Source organism: Sturnira hondurensis, unplaced genomic scaffold, assembly GCF_014824575.4.
Source record: "Sturnira hondurensis isolate 20B ecotype Veracruz unplaced genomic scaffold, ASM1482457v3 Scaffold0005279, whole genome shotgun sequence".
NCBI lineage: Eukaryota > Metazoa > Chordata > Mammalia > Chiroptera > Phyllostomidae > Sturnira > Sturnira hondurensis.
This window is the reverse complement of record NW_028077910.1, coordinates 5,577,731-5,598,302: the sequence shown is the minus strand read 5'-3', so window position 1 is coordinate 5,598,302 and position 20,572 is coordinate 5,577,731. Positions and strand designations below refer to the sequence as shown.

At 42.2% G+C, this 20,572-nt stretch overlaps 1 protein-coding gene across 8 annotated transcripts in view; it reads left to right on the top strand.

The window, feature by feature from the left end:
* The window catches only part of FNDC3B (fibronectin type III domain containing 3B), a 320,028-nt gene that overhangs the window by 213,431 nt on the left and 86,025 nt on the right, over positions 1 to 20,572 (top strand). For all 8 annotated transcript variants that reach the window (XM_037046517.1, XM_037046521.1, XM_037046516.1 and 5 more), the window contains exons 7-9: positions 8,032 to 8,090; positions 16,405 to 16,556; positions 19,567 to 19,626. In XM_037046517.1, the coding sequence (XP_036902412.1) occupies positions 8,032 to 8,090; positions 16,405 to 16,556; positions 19,567 to 19,626 (271 nt within the window). The remainder of the gene's footprint in view (positions 1 to 8,031; positions 8,091 to 16,404; positions 16,557 to 19,566; positions 19,627 to 20,572) is intronic.

Genomic DNA, 20,572 nt, shown 5'->3' with positions numbered 1-20,572 from the left:
AAGACATACTGACGTTTTGGGAGTGAAGTGTCATAAGATCAACAACTTCCTTTTAGATATGTTTGTGTTTGTGCAGATGGAATGTGAGCATGCAAGTGTTACAGTGAAATGCTGACAGTTGGTCAGTCTAGGGGAAGGGCATATGGGTGTTCATGGTACTCCTTCCCTTTTCTATAGATAAAAGAATAATTACAAGTCAGGTAATTTCTCGATAAACTTTTCATTTCCAAATTCTCTGGAAAAATAGCAATATCTGTCAACCTTAGACCCATGATCCTTTCTGGTAATAAATGATGGAATACTTAGCAGCTGCCCCCTTTAGACAGGGTGAGGGCTCTTTCCGTTTTCTACAGTCCTTCCCTTTTGCCAGATAGGCCCAAGTCCTTTTACTCATTGACATTACCTGCCTGGCAGCTATATACATTGGAGTGGGTGCCTGTGTAGGTAACCTTTGCTGATTTCCTGGGTGGGGTAGATTGGATCGTGGATAGTAATGGCTTTCCCTTATGTTGAAATGCTGGTGAGTTCTTTGGAGCCCTAGCCCTGGACGTTAGCTCTGCATTCGATCCCGTGATTAGCTGATGAACTTCACTGGATTCTGTCACCGTAGACTTACTGCCTGCCATCATCTGCAAATGCATATAATTTAGTCACGTGAGACATCAGTTAAGAAAATGTGAGTGTAAAAACTTCAAAACTTGCTGTATCAATGGTATAAGTATTAAAATTCTTTTTCAGATTTTACGTGTTACAAAATTTTGCTCCCTGGATTCTGCCTGTCAGTTGACACAGCCTTGCAAAAGTATTAAATATGCTACTTGAAAAGTTTTCGTGCAACACACCAAGCCTTAATGAAAAAACATTTTTGTGGAAATGTTTATAGATGCCAGTGCAGAAAGTGCTGCATAAACTTTAATTACCTTTGTAAGTTGTTCTAGCCTGTGTTTAAGCAATCGCCTTCCTGTTACACACCCAGGGAGGGTCCAGCTTTTGCTGGATAATCATGGAGTTGAGCCTTCCCCCAAAATAAAAGAGCTCTATCTGGCACGGGGTCAGGCTCAGCTAGCTAGTGCCCTGGTTCGAATGTGCAGAGGAGGAAGGCGGGGACTGGTGCTAGGGCGGCACTGGGCAGGCAAGCTTATCTACCTAATGCTTCGTCCATTTTTGTGGGTTTTCATCCCTGTTTAATTGGATGTCCTTAAAAATACTAGTTGCTTTTGTCCACTTCCATTCATATATATATGATTTTTGCCTTGTGAGGTAAACACAAGAATTGTTCTTAGAGCTTTTGAAAGAAATGAATATAGAATCTCTTTTGAAAGAAATGAATATAGAGTCACCTAGTATTTCAGGTAGAACCCAATTTACCTGACATCCCAGAAGGTGGCTAAGAGATAAACTTTGAGTTGACCTGGGAGTCAACAAGGGTGTCCCATCTGGTGCTTTCTCTTTTCATTAAGGACCCAGACCTGGCTCTGCTCTTTGTCCCTTTTATTACCTAATGTGTTATAGAGCTTTTGTCTGTAGAGACCCATTTTGCCTACAGGTAGGTTCATGTGGGCTTTGCCAGTAGGACTTTGCTCAGATTTAGGCCAGGAAAGAAGAGCATTCTTTCTACTGAATTCCAGAAATAGCAACAAAAGCTCAGAGGAAATCAGCCTCCTTTATCCCATTTACATTCTCTAGCCATCCTTCCTGTCCAGCCACACACTCCATCTGCAAAAGGAATTCATTCCTCCTTTCTTTAAGGTTTCAGAATCTGTTTGGAACTCAGGTTACTCTTGAAAATATTTTCTTAGACTGGACAGCAACTTCCCACAACATAGGCTCACCTGCCTGCTGTGTTTGGGGTTTTTTTAGTGTTGAGAGTGTGGTATTCCCTTGGCTATCTTTCAGAATTTCTAACAGAGTAACCACTTAACTAGCTAAATGGCTAGAGATGTTTGCCTTTGCATTTTTAGCATCAGGATGATTGACATGTGAAGATATTTCTGGAATAGGTGTCTTTGGGAATAACTGCATTGTCATTCTATTTTGCAAATTTATTCCCTGTGATTTTATACATTTTTAATACATTAACACCATTAAATGTGGATCAGAATCACTAAATGAAGGTTCTTTGGTAAGAATTCCTACGTTCATATTCCCATTTTTCCCCAGCATAAGTAATATTTAAAAATGAAGATAGCTTATTTATTTTTCTGATTGGAAAGGCATTTCAATTAGCATTTTTAACCTATCTTTCTTCATCCCCATTCATTCCCTTCAAGATTTGTAGGCATTCATTGGATAGCCAGCTTATTATTGAATCATTTTTTAAAATCTAGAAGTTCCTTTAGATTTTATATTGAGTGCTTGCTATTTGTTTTAAACCTCTTATCCCCAAAATGGGCATGACCAGAAGCTGCATATTTTTCCACGCCCCTAGTTTATTACACATAATTTGTTAAAAAGATTAACTAAGTCAGCTCCTTGGCAAATCTGAAGAAGCGTGTTATGTTATACCAGGCATATCTGTGAATGAGCCCTGTGGATGAACACCAGACAGAAGGTTGCAGAGAAGTAATGCTGATGTCACTGCACTGGTATGAAGGGGCTGTCACAACCCTAAATACATTCTATAGCAGCCAAGTGTCTAGCTGGGTTTCTTTTCTAAGAAGGAAAAAATGTGGAACAAACCAAAGAAGTAAATTGTGTTTATAAAAGGGGATATTTTAATTAGTTTAGGCTTTACAGTTATTCTAACAGTCTGGATTTCAGGTTCTTTTTAGAGCAAACATAAAAACCATTATTTGTGGAAAGTTTAAATTTCACACGACACATATTCCCTCTATGTGTGGGAGTTTTTTCTTTTAAATGTATTTTCCTGGCGTGTGTATTTTTTTTAACCTTTCCTTTGCTAAAAATGTTTTATTTCTTAGAAGGTTTGCTTTTAGGGGGAAGAAAGGCGTAAGTCACCGAGCTGAATTCCCTCTTTCCCCTTTTACAGCATTTCCAAATAGGGTGGTTCTCAGTGGGGCATATTTAAATGAGAGGCTCCCATCTTACTGCCTTTGCAAGAAATTACGTCTCCCCAAATGTGTGTATACATCTGCACAACAAAATGCCCCTTCTCTGTTTGGAGCTCTGTCCTGAGAACCCCCTGTAGTCCTTCACCACCTTCACTGCAAGGAGGAGCCTTTCAGACATGAAGAAGGCAGCGCTCTAAAAGGTGGGCCGTCCTAGCCATCCGCTTCAGCTGGGGTCACACACATAATTGAAGCAGGTGGAAAAATGGTTTTAGTTTGTTTAAACCTCGTGGCAGCTTCCATGCCAGGAGAAAGACAAAGTTGGCCTGCAAGAGTTGCCTCTGCATTGATTAACATACTTACTGCAAACCAGGAGGAAGAAGGCAGAAAGAGAGCCTTGCATCTGACCCTTGCATTTCTGCCTCTTCTAGGACAATCTCTTGTTCATTTGCCACACACCAGTCTCTTGGAGGGAGGGAAAACAAGAGCCAGCATGGTTTTCTTTTTAATTTGATAGAAAAGCTATCCAAAAGGCAAATGATCAAGACTATTCTTTTGTTTTGGTTTGGTTTTGTGAAGGGATTAACTATTATTTTTCTTCTCGCTCACAATGTGGTGTGCATGTTTCAGAGAGACAGGAACAGAAAGAAAAAGCAAGCATGCAAGCAAGCAGAAACACATTCTGAAGTATACTCTGGACAGTTGGGCTCCAGAACTTTTATAAAAAGGGTGATAATAATTCAAAGGCTACTCCAAGGCACAGCTAATTCTCATGTAGGGAAAACTGGGATGAGGTCTGTGTTCACTCAGTTATTTAGGCAGCAGAGTTGTGAATTTTGGCATTTTCATACCAGAGCGTTAGCTTTTATGTACAAGAGTTTATTTTATATATGCTAACTGTCACTTTAGCTCAGTTAAACATTTTATTTTCACTCTTGTCTGTGCAAATTGTGTGCCTGGCACTTACTTACTTTTTCTTTTTGTCTGTGGCAGCATAAATGGAAAAGCACTAAATAAATGTGGTGGGGATGCATTTTTCTCTTTTTCTCTCCACGTTCACAGTTTAGAGCTGGCTTTGACGCGGTGTTTCTGCGGAGATAATAGGGTAGCCATTGTCCTGGCACTGCCTTTCCTCCCCACGCCCTTTCCTTTCTACTTTTGATCTTCTCAGAATCCTTTATTTGTCTCCATTCATGGCCCAGGTTTTTTTATTCTTCCTTTTCTCTTATACCTTCTTCCCAGCTCCAAAAGCCTTTGTTTTGTTGATTTAACAGCTTCTTCGGAGTTTAAAAAGTACCAGCCACACACTGTCCGTCTCCTGGGACTTACAGGGTCTCTGCTGCTGCCTTCTCTTTCTCCCATTCTCCCCATCAAACCCCCTACCAGTCTCAAATTTCTGTTCCTCTTTCTCCACAACTCTGCCTTGTGACTCCCACATCTCCCCTACTTTGTCATGATGCAGTCAAAGGTTCCTTTTGCTTTGGGATTGTGTACTAGACTTGTGGTTCTGGGGAAAACACATCTGCTTTTGGAGCCTGTTTCCTTGTTTGTCCCTCTTCCTCATAACCCAGTCAGCAGAGGCACCTGCAGGTGTTGTACTCGGTACCAGAGATGAAAACTGGGATGTGCAAGGTAGACTTCAGTCCTGCCTGCTGCTGTAAAATGGAGCAAAGAATGTCCATCTTGCAAGGGATGTTGTCAAAATGAGTGGGATGATAGTGCGTTGACAGGCACATGAGTAGGTGCTAGGAACTGTCAGCTCTCGGTATGACTGTAGGATAAACGGAAGGTTGTGACCCCTCTCTGGAAGTAGTGTTTATTTGAGGACCTTTCACTAGTGTTACTGGCTCTTATCTGAAACCCATTCTTTCTGCTTTATACAGAGTTCTTTTCTTTTCTAATCAAACCTTCTTTCCCATTTTTCTTTTTCTGCAAAAGCATATTTCTTTTGTCATCAGTGTTTGAAAGCTGGCTGGGAGAAGGGTCTCTGATTTTTCTTTTTCTCCTTTCTTTCATGTCTTAAGTCTAGTACATAGTCCCTAGATTCTTCCTTTGCAGAGCTCTTTAATCCTTCCCATCTTTGTTGAATAGGAGATCATCTCTGCTCTAGGCTAAATGAAGGCTGGGGCCTGACCTCTAAGACCCTTTCAATGTGTCCGTCTTGACAGGAGGAAACAGTGGCTTCCTTCAGCCATTGTTGCGAAGTATCTAGCTACGTGTGTGCTTGAAGTTATAGGGTCTTTGTGGAATAATCGATGACTGAGAAAGTTTTGTCTTTAACAAACTGAACCAGTTGTTTTATTGCAACTGTGCTGATGATTTGTGTGTTGTTTTTATTGACAGACACTTAACTTCAAGGCACTCAGTATTTATGGTTTACTCATTAGGAGCAGAACAGGAGAAAATACCTTTTTCCTTTGGGGTATGATCCATTATTATCTACATCTCAACATAAATACTTGAGTAGAAATGAACTTGTGACATTTGGTCTTTGGAAGTGAATTTTCTATTATAATTTTTAAAAAAATATATTTCTACTAGCTCATTTCTTTTTCTCGACAAAATCGAGGTAAGCGTGTTCTACTAAATAGAATGCAATAGGGAAAAGATGGAGAACTGATCTCTGTATAGTTTAGATTGGTGCCAACTATAAATTCTTATTTTTTATGTGGGCTTGGTTTCTTGACTCAGTCCGCAAATAGCCATCGAGCTCTGGTCATGTGGGAGCTGTGCTGGGTGCTCGGGCCAAGGGGTAAGCGCGTCCTGCACCAGTGTCGGCACGCTGCAGGCTCCCTGTGGCCTGTTCCTGTGTGCGTCTGCAGCCAAAGTTTTTTAAATGGCCATAGAAACCAAGAAGAATGGGGCAGGCCTGTAGGTAGCCCAGAAAGATTCAAAAATTTACTATCTGGGCATAAAAGGAGGAAAGGGTTAAGAGGTATAAATTTTGGGTTATAAAGTAAATAAGTCATGGAACTGTAACGTACAGTACAGGAATGCTGTCAATATTATCATAATAACTTTGAACAGTGACAGAGAGGGTTATCGGAGTTATTGTGGTGATGACTTGAGTATAAATGTTTGATCTTTATGTTGTACCCCTGAAACTAATAGAGTATGTCAATGATACTTTAATGAAAATTTAATTAGTTAAAATTATTTACTCTCTGGTCATTTACAGAAAAAAAAATTTGTCTGCTCTGGCCCTATAGAATCTCCACCATCCAAAAGCTTATATTTTGGTAGGAAAAGACAAGTCATAAACAAGGGAGCACATAAATAAAAGGATTAAATTTCAGGTTCTGATAACTGATAGGAAGACTATAAGTAGGGTATGAGAATGACCACAGTGGTGCGGCAGGGGATGAGAGTTAAGAGGGCATTCTTTGCAAAGGTGACATTGAAATTGGACATGAATGATGAGAATGAACAGTCCTCTGAAGAGCTGGGCTTACTGACCTTTGACTTCCTAGTTCAATTTCCCCCATCACCTTCGCATGCCTGCTTGTCCATAAAGTTCAGCTAGATGGTGGTCCCTAGGAAGCTTATAAATCTTCTCTTTTAGATTTTATTCACCATAGCACCAATCACATTGTCTATTTGCTGTCTCTCTTCGCCCACGCCATAGCCCCCACTAGATTTGAAATATCTTGAAGACAGGGACATATGTCTTCGTAATCACAAAGCTTAGCATTTAGCTCATGAACTAGGTTTAAGTAAAGTAAATCTATAAACTCAAAATTAGGTTCCATCAAGCAAGTTTTCAAAGTCTGAATGTTCCTCTATCAAAACAGATTCTGAAGTTTAAATTCTATCATTTAGCTTTTTTATATACAACCTTCCTACCCCATCTTCCCTGTTCCTAGCAATTCCCCCCTTTCATTTCTGAAACAATTTGTGCCCTTCTCCAAAACTTGCCCATCTCCCCATCTTATTAAAAGATACCATCATTCATCTAGTTCACAGGCGGCAAACACAAGGTCCGAGGGCCGAATCCAGCCCTCCACCTTGTTTTCTCCAGCCCGGCACCTTGTTTCTACCCGGTGGCAGCGCCGAGCTCCTTGTCCCTAGTTAAGGAGTAGATACATTTACACAGTCCTAAAATTACATTTGGCCCTTTGAAAGCAACTGTGAGGCTGGTGTGACCCCTGGTGAAAATGAATTTGACACCCCTGCTCTAGTTGATTAAGCCAACATGTAGGGATTACTCTTGATCCCTGATTTCTTCTCATTCTCTCACCCCTGCCCATCATATCCAGTCCTTCAGCACTTTCACCTCCCAAACCAGTCCTGTTCTCACCGTCTGTACTACCATCCCCAGCCCGGGGCAGCTCTGTCCTTCACCTGCACCAGTACAACCAGGCCCTGCCTGGTCATTGTGCTCCCACCCTTCCCTTCATAGATCAATTTGTCATGCAGAAGCCAAACAGAACTTTTTTGTTTGTTTGTTTGTTTTGTTTTGTTTTTGTTTCTCGGGCCATCACTCAGTCCACTGAGCTACACCTGCCAGGGCCAAACAGAGCTTTTCAGACTCAAAATAAGATCATGTCGGCTCCTCTACCTAAACACTCCAGTGGCTGCCTATTCAACTTGGAATAAAAATTGAACTCAAAAGCCTGAACTCACAGCCCTGCATGAACTGGCACCTGTCTCTTCAGACTCGCCTTTTCCTTTCACTCAGTTTCCAGCTGTACTGCTACCTTCCTCCTTCTCCTTTTCCTTCGTAGGGCCTCTATTCCTTATTGCTTGTTGAATTATTAGGTGGAACTCAGTGTTAATCTCATCAACTTTGTGAGTATGTTAAGCCAATATAGTGGCTAGTTAGCACAACTGCAGTGAAATCCCTACCCCGGTGAATCCCCATTTCTGATTTTTATTGTCGTGTTTGTGGTACCAAAAGTTGATGGTAACAGGCAACTGACTGAATGATAACCTTTGTATCGGCCTTGGGGAAGGTACTTGACAACCTTATTGCCTTCTAGTGGTACTGACTGTTTTTCTCCCCTCCCCTTCTTTTTCCATGCAGAGTATGAGTTGGAAGTAAAGAGGGTGCAAGACATTCTTTCGGGAATAGAGAAACCACAGGTATGTCTTCTGGATGTCTCAGCATAAATGACACTTTCTTAAGTATTTCAAGTGTGCTTTCCCTTCACCACATAGTAGGTAAGCAAAGGGGCCCCTTCCCATTGCAGATTATTCATAAACTATGAAATAGTGCTGCTATTAATGGAGTATAAAAATACGGAACAGAGGTCTTCTGTTTAGTTATAATCCCCTGAACTGTCCTCTGTATTTAGATATTCTGAATGCAGTTAGGTATTGTTCGTAACCTCCAAGGGTACAGTGCCGCCCTCCCTCCCCACCCCCGATCCCTACAGTCTACAGAACAGTTTTCTTTTGGTAATGTTCTTTTACCTGTGTAAATGCAGTAATAAGTTTTGAAAATCTCAGTAATTCCAAGTATTTTTCCAGGTAAATTTCAAAAAGATATTTAAATATTAGTTGGGAAAAACAAGTCCAAAACATTGAGTGTAGCATCAAGGGGGAAAAATTGGTCAGAGTGGTGATATTAGGAGGTTTTAAGCTTGATTTTGCCAGGTACTCTGAAGTTGAAGGGAAAAATTCAAAATGTTGATTCAGCCTTTCATCTGAGATTAGAGAGCCAAGTTCTTGGGAGTGATTTTCCCCCAAATGGGAAAACCTTGATTCTTTCTGTGTTTGAAATACTGAGGCTAACAGAAGAGTCCAGGCATGTCTCAGGGTACGGCACATAGCTGGGTTTGATTAACCCTAACCACCCCGCCCCCAGGTGTGTTGGAGGAGGGGCATGGTGCGGTACTTGCAGAGGATGGGGTGTTGGTGTCGGGGAGTCTGCATTTACTCTGCTAAGGGGCGGTTGTCATTTCAAGTTGTCGAGCAAAGAAGTTATGTCAACAGGGCTGTACTTTCAGGACATTCAGACAGTTGGCCGATGCACTGGAGTGAGAGGGGGATGGACCCAGGGAGCTGTATCAGGAGTCTGTTACCGTAGTGCTGGTGAGGGGCTCTGGCAGTCCGAATTGGGTCGTGGCATCAGCCGTGGCAAGGGGAGTGTGGATACCAGAGCCATTTTAGGGAGAAATCAATAAGGTGTCATGATAACCGGGCTTTTGGGCTCAGATGCCTCTTTTTGGAAGTTGCTTCCTCTGACATGCTCCCTAATTGCTGTGTCCACCCATCAAGTGGGACACTCTATGCAGCTCTGTGCTGTGGGTGTATTTAATACATCATACTCCACTTACTTGTTTCTGTATCTTCTCCTGTAATCTGTGCGTTCTCTAGAGTAGGTTCACGTCTGTGTCCCTTTCATATCCTTGGTGGCCATTCTTAGCCACGTGAAGCTTGTTTTACCAGCAGAGCGTGCAGAAGGGTAAACACAGTGGGCAGTTGTGTCTGGTAGGACAGCACGGTGGGGAGAGGGGAGCAGGATAAGGATGGGGAGATCACATGCATGGGGATGATCCCATCATAGGAGTGGGTGATAGGTTTGGAGGTGGCTGGGGGCTGGAGTACAGAGTGAGACTGGAAAGGCTTGAGGGCAGAATCGTAGGAAGAGTTTACATACACAGTTCAACAGAAAGAAAAAAACTCTGTGAGGAAAACAGAAGTCATATTCAGAGAGAAGGCAGGGCAGCAGGTCAGTGGACTGTCCCGGGTGTATTCACACCACTTCACAGCCTTGTCTCTGTCAGTGGCTCACACACAGTGTTTCTGGAGTTATTCCTAGCCATTTCCCTGCTGCAAAAGGGACAGAGCCCGTGCTTTCTGAGGACCACATGGTTTTGGCGAGATGAAAGCAGTATTGAAGGGTGTCAGTCTCTTCCTTGATTCGGGCTGCAGGACTAAGTAGATCTATAAACTCAAAACTGGGTTCCTTCAAGCAGATTTTGAAAGTCAGAAGGTTTCTCCACTAGGCTAAAATCAACGGGTTGGCAGGATTACATTCCTTACTGGAGACTCTGGGAGTTAGCCAGATCTCTTGCCTTTGCCACCTTCTAGAAACCGTCTGCCTTCTTTGGCTCGTGCGTGGCCTCTTTCGTCCTCATGAATCCTCTGACTCTGACTCTCCTGCCTCCCTCTTTCACTTACAAAGTCAGGCCCCTCAAGATAACCCAGCTTAGCCTCTGTTTCACAGGATCCTTAATTTGATGACATCTCCAAACTCTCATTGACCTTGCAGGGTAATATGTTCATACCTTTCAGGGATTACAGTGGACATCTTGGGTGGGGTGGGGTTGGGGGTGGGAATCATTATTCTTCCCACACCATCCCCTGGGCCCCATATACACCGCGGACTGGTGACAGTCCATTCCTTTTCCCAGACCAGTTATTTACACAGTTTTTCTCCCTTCTTTCCTCTCCTTCCCTTCCTCTCCCTCCCTTCCTCTCTTTACCTTTCTCTGTTCGAAGTTCTTATTTATGATTTTTTCTACCTTCACCTGAGGACATGCTCATTGCTTATAAGAGACAGAGGAAAGGAGGGAGAGAAGGGGGGAGAGAAACAGATGTGAGAGAGAAATGTGGACCGGTTGGTTGCCTCTCTCACCCCAACCAGAGAACGAACTCACAACCTAGGCAGGTGCCCCAACCTGGAATCGAACCTGTATCCATTCAGTCTACAGGATGACTCTCCAACCAACTGAGCCACACTGGCCAGGGCATGGTTGTGTCTTACCTTTGTGCTCCTCACACCTAGCACTGTCCTTGGCACATCGTGAACCCTTAACAAATATTTGCGGAGTAAACGTGTGGCGGACTGCAATGGTTGCAGCTGGGCTCTGGCAGATGAGAAAAATGACTAAGGACCAGCCGGCATTAGGTGAGGCTCAGCCAGCCCGGCAGAATGTGGGGACAGCCCGGCGCCAAAGCACAAGGCAGCAGTAGGAGGGCAAGGGCCCCTGCTTTACAATCTGGTTCTCTGGGTTGGGGTCCAGCCTGGTCATTAACTGTCTTTGTGACCTTGAGTAGGTTTTATAACCTCCCCGAGTCTAGGTTTGCTCATCTTTGAAAGGCAAGATAATAAATACCACATGGGATGGAGAAGCAAATTATATACTATTTATAGAGTACTTGGAATGGAGTATTCTTTATAGTTTATAACATATCATTAGGCAAAAATGAAAGTCCCTGTTACACATGGAAATGCGAAGGAGGGGTGTCTGGCCACCTTGCAGAGAAAGAAGGGAGCTGCAGAAAGTTTGGCCCGCAATTGTATAGGCATTGTTGTTCTTCCTTTTTTTTTCTTTCAGCCACATCTGGAAACACCACTAAATAAAATGCACATATTTTTCTTTGAGATCTTGCAGATGATTTGTTTAATGTGTCAAAACAGTATCGAGGACTTGTGGATTCCAGTCATCCTTTTAGAATTTTGGGGATCCTGAATTAAGCAAGTTATTTACTTTTCAGAAACCCAGATACTATAAAGATCCAAACATGTAGTCACTGAGTAAAACAAGATACAAATATAACGTGTATTTGTCCTGAAACTAACAGTTAGGTGCCTTAGGGACTGTACTCACAGCCACTGCCACACTGGAGAAGTAAGCTTAATACTCTTCCCGGTGCTGTAGGGGGAGTTAGCCTGTGTTAGTACCAGCCGCCTCCAGCCTAGTGTGGTGGGACCTGCTCGGCTGCTGGTGCCGCACGAAGTCTTCGGCGTACTGCCGGGCTGTGCATTTTTAGGATGTAAATAAATGTCACCTGAAAACGGGTTTTCTGCATTGTTTCCATCTGCTAACGTTTAGCTCATAGAAAAAAATTGATTCATTGGCTCCAGAAGTGAGGAAACAACTAAGAGGAACAACTGTCCTTCCAAGAAGCAGTTCCTTGAAAGATAAACAGCAGTGTGTCTGGAAACAGATTTTAGGGTTTTAGCATTTAAGGATTTACAGAAACACATGATTGTGCAAACCCTATATTTGAATATCCTTCATTCCTTTGAATGATGGTCTCTGTGACCTCCTCCTTTTTAATTTTCCTTTGTGTTATTATTTTTCATGATGAGGCTTTTGAAGTGAAGCCAGTATTTTTATGGTATTTATGGTCATATTTCCTTAACATACTTACTAATTGGATCAGCAGACCACCCACATAGTTAAATCCAAAGACCAGACCAAATTTAGAAGCTAGTAACTAGCGTACGTAGAAATATTTTTAAACATGACAGTAACAAATTTATTAACTTCATGAGAGGAAATGGTGTTTTTGATGCAAATAATAACATTTGCATCTCATATCACCTTGGATGAACAGGAGAGGAAGGGAGCTACGGATTATATATTGAATAGCTACAAAATTATGCAGTCCTGTCATTCTGAATGTGTGCATATAGATGCTTTTAACTAACAACTGTTCTTAAGTGGGAATCTCCATTTAATAAATATACAGACAAGAATGATTTCCAATCAGTATGTAATCATTTAGAAGTAGATGGTCGATCTGAAGTCCTTCAAGATACTTTAGTGTAATTTAAATAGTTTGTATGCAGACTTAACACTAGTGACCCACACAGCAGAGCGTTACATCACCACGGCCGAGACAAATGTCAGATTGGGTCTTGTCCAGTAATTCTGTAATTAGAAATCACCACTTTAATCACCATTACAAAGGAGATCCACTTCTATTTATGGCAGAATAATTAAACATCAGAAAGTCATTTAGTTTCGTGGCCTCGGAGCTTCTATTTTGGGTAACAGCCATGACAGTCACTGTGATGATCAGATTAGCCTTGCCCCAGTTCTTCTCGGCAGCCACTGCTGGTGAGAAAGTTCCATCCCAGAGGGGGAAGCTTGTGTGAGTGTGCAGTTGCTCAGAAAGAGGCCTGAACCCAGGCGGATTTGCTAGAGTTCTGAATCTCTCATCAAGGTTATCACCTCCCTGCACACTTGGAGGAAATGCGCATCTAATGCTGAGGATTCCCTTTTACGGGGCATTCTCTTGAAAGGCACCATGTAATTTGCTGGCATCAGCCTTGAAATGGGAGTGAGTTCCAAGTTCTAACAGAGACAAAGCCTTCTTTCTCTCCCGCTTCCACTGCCTAAAGAAAGGAAACCTGAGGCCCAGGAATCAGTGAAAAGGAGGCAGCGAGGGCACACAGGAGGGGTTTGGACCCAGAGCCGGGGCAGTAATCTAGGTGGCAGGCTGGTTGCTTAGCTCGAGGAAGAAATTCCCAGAAGCCGCTGTCCTTTGAAAGTGATGCCTAGTTCTCAGAGTGCATTTCTGATAGGTTGTCTGTCAGAAGACTGCGTTTGCCCGGAGAGCCACGCTCTCCGTGTTCTGTGTTGCACAGGTGTCAGCTCGCCTATTTAAGGCAAATCTAGGGAGAAGGTAGACGTTATTTTAGTTGACGCTCCAAGTGTTTACAACACTATTAGGTTAAGTAATAATTTAACCACATCCAAAAGGAAAAGAGTAAATTCTTCATAGCTGATGGAAAAGATAGGCTAAAAGGTTGTGAACTGATGAGTCCTTGTTCAGCATCTAAAGTGCTTGCTTTTGACTGAACTGTTTTGAAACATGATGTTATTTCACACCACCAGTCATGGAGTCAAAGTCACTACCCACTGTGCTTTTGGAGTCATGCAGAGCAGCCATTTGTCACCTCAGTGAAAGGTTCCCCAGTCCCTAATCAGCCACCTTTTAAATTATAAACTGAACTTTTCATAGCAAAATCTCTCCTTTTAAGTTAAAAATCAAATGTAGTGCTTAGTAGTTCAAGATTACTCATTGGTGGTATGTGAAGGAATTCAGCAAATGCTCTGGTGTGCACGGTAGAAATGCTGTCTTAAAATGGAGTCGGGGAACGACGCACAAGCGACCGAAACCCAGTGCAGTGCAAAAAGTGCCAGGTATGGGCGGCAGCAAAATGCAGCCCAGGCACAAAGAAAATAGTGGTTGATCCTGCGCCAGGCAGGACGGCACAGCGGCCTTTCCTGAATCTGTCACAAGCCGCCGTGGGTCCCTGTGCTCCGTGTGTCTGCTACAAGGCCCCCACGCATCTGTTTTCTCCCCATGCGTCGGTGCTTCTTGAGGTAGAGCTCATATCTTAATCACCTGTGCGCCCATAGCCCCTCACAGGGTGAGGTATGAGGACTAAAAGAATAAACAAAAGCAGTATTTGAACTGCGTCTAAAAGAGGTTTGCTAAAGCCAAGAAAGCAAGAAAGTCAAAAGCTAAGTCCCAGGGTTTACAAAGGGACAGCATCCTGAAGGCATGTCACAACCGTGTGGCAGAGGAAGGGTGTAGCCAGAGGCATGCTGCTTGTCTAGAGCCAAAGCAAGAAGGCTTGGGTCTGTCTTGGCCAGGCGGCTCAGTTGGTTGGAGCATCATCCCGTACACCTGAAGGTCATGGGTTGATTCACGGTCAGGACACATACGTAGGTTGTGGGTTCCATCCCCTAGTCAGGGAGCGAGAGGCAACTGATTGATGTTTCTCTCTCTCTCTCTCTTCCTCTCATTCTCTCTCCTTTTCTCCCTCTCCTACCCCCTTCCTTTCTCTCAAAAATCAATAAATGTATCCTTGGGTGAGGATTTTTTTTTTAAAAGAAGGCTGGATTGATTCTGAACAGTGTCGTCAGATTTTTTAGAGAGATGTATAGTGCTAGTCTGCCATTCACTGTCACCTGTATGGTAAACTCGGACTGTCTTACTCCCTTTGATTTTGATTTTTAATTTACAACAAGCATTTACTAAGCAACCACTACTCACAATTGAATGTGACTTGGGCCCTGTCTTTAGGGTGCCCCCCAGTGCAGTGGGGAAGGTAGAAATTTACCATCAACATGGTCAGCAGTAGTAGAGATATCAACCGGGTTCTGTGGACGAGAGGAATGGTGATGGGTGAGATACTTCAGGAAAGGCTATTTGGGGATAGTGAGGCCAGGCTGGCTCTTACAGCATGACTAGCAGTTTGATTAGATAATTGGTTAATTATATCATGGCTGTATCTGTGCAGACCAGAAATGCTATGGAACAGTCTGCTAAAAATGGAATGAATAACAGACTGAAAAGGGAGACTCAGTTTTCATATTTTCTCGTCATACTTTTAAATAATTTTATATTACATCTTAACACTCTTCATATAGATCAGATAGTGACAGACATGGAAGACAAAAAGGTGGAGACCGAGCAGTTTACGTATCTCCATCCACAGCCTAATACTCTGCAGCTATCCAGTATGAACATGAAGCTTTGGCATCTATATTAACTCTTAGTTGGTTTTTAATCTTATCCAGAGAGCAACAAAATAACCTCTATAAAATTAGAGCATTAAAATTCTGTTCGTAGAGTTGTTTTATAGAATTAGACCATGCGTTAGGTTGGGTTTCTCCTGAAACATTTTGAGAGTTAATAGTGTTTATGGGGAGGTGTCGCAGGCAAGGACTCAGGATGGAAGGGAAAGAACCCAGTGCAGGGTCTAGAAGTGAGCAGGTCACAGCTGTGGGCAGCTGGCGGGGAGTCCATTAAAGATGGCTGGCAGATGGTACAGAACATGTCCCAAGGAAGTCCTTAGTAGGGGAAGGAAGTTGGGGTACCTCGAGCCTCAGACTTCTGTGTTCAAGTGATGTTTCAAGTGAAAGTTAAACCAGAAAGATGGAAGCAGAGCTTGGAGAGGTGAACTGTCTACCTCCACACACATTTGTACCCTGTCGTCCTGGCCTTGGTATCCAGGGAGCCCACAGGACCTAAAAGGAGCTTCACTTGTAAGGTCCCGTGAGTGGGTCCTCAAGTAACCTCACTTTGCTCAGTTCAGCATCGTTCCCTTAATGTTGATGAAATGCCACAGAAACTTAATTCTTCTTTATTTCAATCAGCCTATGGTAAAGTTGGTTTTGTGAGGTTTTGTTGTTAAGCGTCATTTCACTTAAAGTTGCAGAACCAGTTGACAGTGTTAAGCGATTACTTGCTATATTAGCTTTGCAGGATAATTCACCACCCAAGGCATCGGAGGCTGCTGGAAGGTGCCTTTGGATATGGCTTCTTCCACATAGTGTGATAGCAGTCTTGATCATTGAAACCTTATGTTCAGATTTTCACCTTTAATGAATTACCAAACATGACAGATTATTTTATTTTCTGGAGCACGGGGTAGGAATTACAAAGGGGACTGGGTGAAGGTTTGTGTTACAAGGACAGATGATGCAGGCGCTGTATTGGGGACACAAGGACTTGACAAGAGAGCACGGCACCATGTAGGTTGCTTGTGTACTGTCATTAAAATGGAATTGTCACTTGGAATTAAATCCAAGCGAGTTTCATGCCACCCAAAAATGTCATCCCAAAAATGTCATTGAAAGAAGTAGAGTTTGATTTATGTGAAATGGATTTGAGTAGTTGTGTTTATGTTTTTCTTCCCCAGGTTTCTAACATTCAGGCAAGAGGAGCTGTGTTGTCCTGGGCTCCCCCTGTTGGACTTTCATGTGGACCCCACAGCGGCCTTCCCTTCCCCTACAGTTACGAGGTCGCCTTGTCCGACAAGGGACGCGATGGCAAATACAAGATAATTTACAGGTGTTGTATATTATTCTCATGTATTTCTCTGCAGCGTAATAGTGAAACTGGAGTCATTAAGGAAGAGAGAAAACAAAAGAAAATTGGAAGGCTTTGCAAATTTTCCTTTAAATTGTTCGTTTAAGAATTAGTGATAATTACAATACAAACAAACAAGCAAAATATAACCAAAGACACTGAAATTGAGAACAGGCTGACAGTGACGAGAGGGGAGGGGATTTTAGGGGAAAGAGGTAAGGTTTGCAAGAACTAGTATAAAGGATACCTGGAGTAACAAGGAGGGGAGTGGTGAAGACGGGGAGAGAAGGGGAGGGCTGTGGGGGGTGGGTTGGGATGGGGGTAAATGGCAGAAAACTGTATGTGAACAACAATCTTAAAAAAATTAGTGATAATTAGAATGTCAAGAGTTAATTTTTTCTAGAGTAATTAATCAGAAATGGCTATTACAGAGCTATTTGGTGTTGGTGAAATATTTCATTTTATTAGCTTGTCAGTATAGAATTAATGAAAATTTTCTATTAATTTCTACCAGGGAAAAACATGACCATGACGTTTAGTTTTTACCTACATTATACACTCATATGATTACCCCTTTTTTAGACTCAGGCCTATCACTAGTTTTTTTGTTTGTTTTTAATTCGCAATACATTTCATGGTTATATGAAACAAGAATTTCACTGTAATTTTTATCTTCCTTAATATTTTCTAACCTGTAGTAAATATTACTTTTAAGTGTTTCATGGCAAGGCTTTCTTTAATGCCCAGACACTCAGCGCACAGAATAAGGGATTATATTCTGCTTTATGGACTCCCAGGTATTAGCCATTCAGATGATTTATAGCCATGTTCTAAAGGTGATAAAGTTTTTTAGGGTCAAGTCTTCTGTACTTTGTAATTGTAGGGACTGGGCACATTTGCAGGACAGGAAATCAGAGTTGGTCTTGTTTTAAGTACGTATTTTTCGGACTGTAAGATGCACTCCCCTCCCCAATTTGGGAGGAATGATGGTTGTTAATGCTGCTGTTGAGTTCTGTTTACATTGGTGAAATATTGTGTTATTTATGTTATTAAATATTGTACTACATTTTTTCCTTCAAAAATCTTTTTCTATTTTCCTGTAAAACCTAGGTGCACCTTATGGTTCGAAAAATACATTACTTGTCAGAGCTGAGCCCTCTCCCCCTCAACCTCTGTGAGTGGCCCCAAGAGTGACTGGAGCCCAGGGCAACATGGCCACACAGAAAACCGCCTGGTTTTCTCTCCTGTTCTGCTGCTGCATCAGGGCTGCAGGCTCTGTAGCTCCCTGGCCCTGTTGCTGACTCTTAACCCGCTCCAGAGACAGGTCTTCATCGCGACAAGAACAGGGGAGATAGGGAAGGAAGTCCCATAGCTGGTCAGCTCCGCTGGCTGCCCATAGTGCTCCGTTGTCTCTTCCTTGGACTTCTACAGGAATTTCCTGAGGGTCTCCCAGCATCCTCTATTGCTTTCCTACAATCCAGCCTCCATCCTGCAGAAATAGAAGTCAGACAGCATCCTCGCCTTGTGGACAAAACTGCAGTGATTCCCCACTGTACTTAAAATTAAATCCTGACTCCTTCCTCTGGCTCACAACCATTTGGTTCTGTTTTAAAAAGTCAGAACTGATGGAGACCTTAAAGAAGTACGGAGCAGCATCTCCCACAGCCTCACCAAGAAACAGCTAGATTCTGTTAATGCCAGACAGGCACTGGTGGCAGGGGCAAGTCTCCAGTGCTCAGAAAGACGAGGCAGGTAACAAGTGAGAAAAGCCAAGGTCGGGGATTAGGTGAACAGGAGAACTCCTATCCCCACCTGAAATAGATTGTGGCCAGAAGGAAATGCAGGCCAAGCCTCACTGATTCCTTGGGGTTTGGGTTGTTTTTTTCCCCCCAAGAAATACTGAAAATCTGAGTTGTTATGTAAACTTTCCTAATGTTAAACTAATTCAGCAAATTAAAAAAAAAAAAAAAAAACACTTCAAAAACACTGTCCAGGTCAAACAACAGTCCTGCAGGCAAGGTGTGGAGATTGGCCTCCAGTTTACAACATTAACAACTATTTTTAGTTGAAATAATTTTAAATTTATAAAACTTGGAAAAAGTAAATATATCAAGAAATATGTGTATACCCTTTACCCAAATTCACCTGTTATTAAATAGCCACAGTGCAGTTATCAGCTTCATAAATTAACACTGAAACAATACTTTTATCAACTGATCATCCCTATTCTAACTTTGTCAGTTGATCTGAACGATGTCTGTTACAGCCTTTTTGCCAGTGCCAGGACAGGATCCTGTCTAGGGTCAGACATCGCATATAATTGTTGTGTCTCTTGAGCCTTCTTTAATTTGGAACACTTCTGCAATATTTCTTTGTTTCATTACAGACATTTTTAAAGAATGCAGTCATGCCCTTCCACATCCTCCTCACCTTTAAAAATATTTTAATAGAATATTCCTTATTTTATATTGTTTCCTTATGATTAAGTTGAAGTTCTATTGCAACTTCTAGTGATATTAATGGTTTTATTGTACAGTAGAGCTGTCTGTTGGTATGGATATGTGAGGGAAGCAGGTTGAGATTTCTTTAGGAGAGTTGAGAAGTGGCGGTAGCCGTGGTCCTGCCAAGGTGAGTCTGGGAGCTACCTTTGGTTGACAGCTAGTACAGTCATTTATGTTTACACTTGTCTATCTATTAATTTGCTTATTTATTTACTTATTTTTATGTGTTTACTTTGAAGAAGTGGTAAGACCTTTTGGAACTATTAGTAAGTTTAACTTACCATGTTTTGGAGGGCATTACTGAAAGGCATCTAGTTTTCTAGTTCAGAAAGATAGTTAATACCAAATTGGAAAGTTTATTTCATTTCATGGCAGAATCAGACATAATAGTTCTTGCTCCATTGTTGGTACATGTCAGAGAGACCCAGATCCAAAACCTGTTTTACTTTTAAAACTAATATCATTGACTAATGAATGATTTTTCTTTGCAGTGGAGAAGAATTAGAATATAACCTGAAAGATCTTAGACCGGCAACTGATTATCATGTGAGGTGAGTTAGGATATTAGAGCTGAACTATATTAGATCAAATATATTGAATTCACATTGCTAAAATCAATTATGTGCCTCCTTCGAAAAGTTTATGGTTGCCCTGACTGGTGGGGCTTAGAGTGTTGGGCGCTGTCCTGCAAATCAAAAGGTCACCGGTTCGATCCCTGGTGAGGGCACGTGCCTGGGGGTGGGCCAGGTCCCCGGCTGGGAGTGCGTGAGTGCCAGCCAATCAATGCAGCCAATCAATGTCTCTCTCACATGTTGAGGTTTCTCTCCCTCTCTTTCTTCTTCCCTTAATCTCTTTCTAAAATTAAATATATACTGTCTTAATAAAATTCATGGTCAATGGCACTTGCCTACCTTTAACTTGCAGTACTGTCTCTCTTTGTCTGCCATTCATTCCCCAGTGCACGCCTGTTCTACACTTGGGCATGGCGGTTGGGAGTGCACAGAGTGCTTTTTGGCAACCAAAGTAGGCGATGCATTGAACGGAACTAAAAATGTGTATTTTTAACTAACTTTTCTTTTATATAGTCTTCTATAATTTATTGGATTATGTGGTTTAATATATATTTTCTTTCTGTAAAATAAATGGGTGTGTCAGTGTTTGTTATAGACCATAAATATAAACCATGTGTCCAACCTGTGTGACTAAAGCCATTTCCAGGTTGCATGAACACCTTCAGACCTTTCAATTTGAAACAAGAAAAGTAAAGCAGATATCAAATTATCTTTAACAAGAATTAACCCGACTTAGCAAAGCAGTGAACCTGTATGGCCTAATGTCTTCCTGTGGTTTTTCTGAAATCTCTACTGGGACTACCCTGGAAGGCAGGGCTGGTTCTTCTTAGTGGAAAACCCAGCCAACCACAGACCTGTGAAGTGGAAGGTATTACCTGGATTTTTACAGAGCTAATCTGATTATTTAAAATAGATAGATCCATAC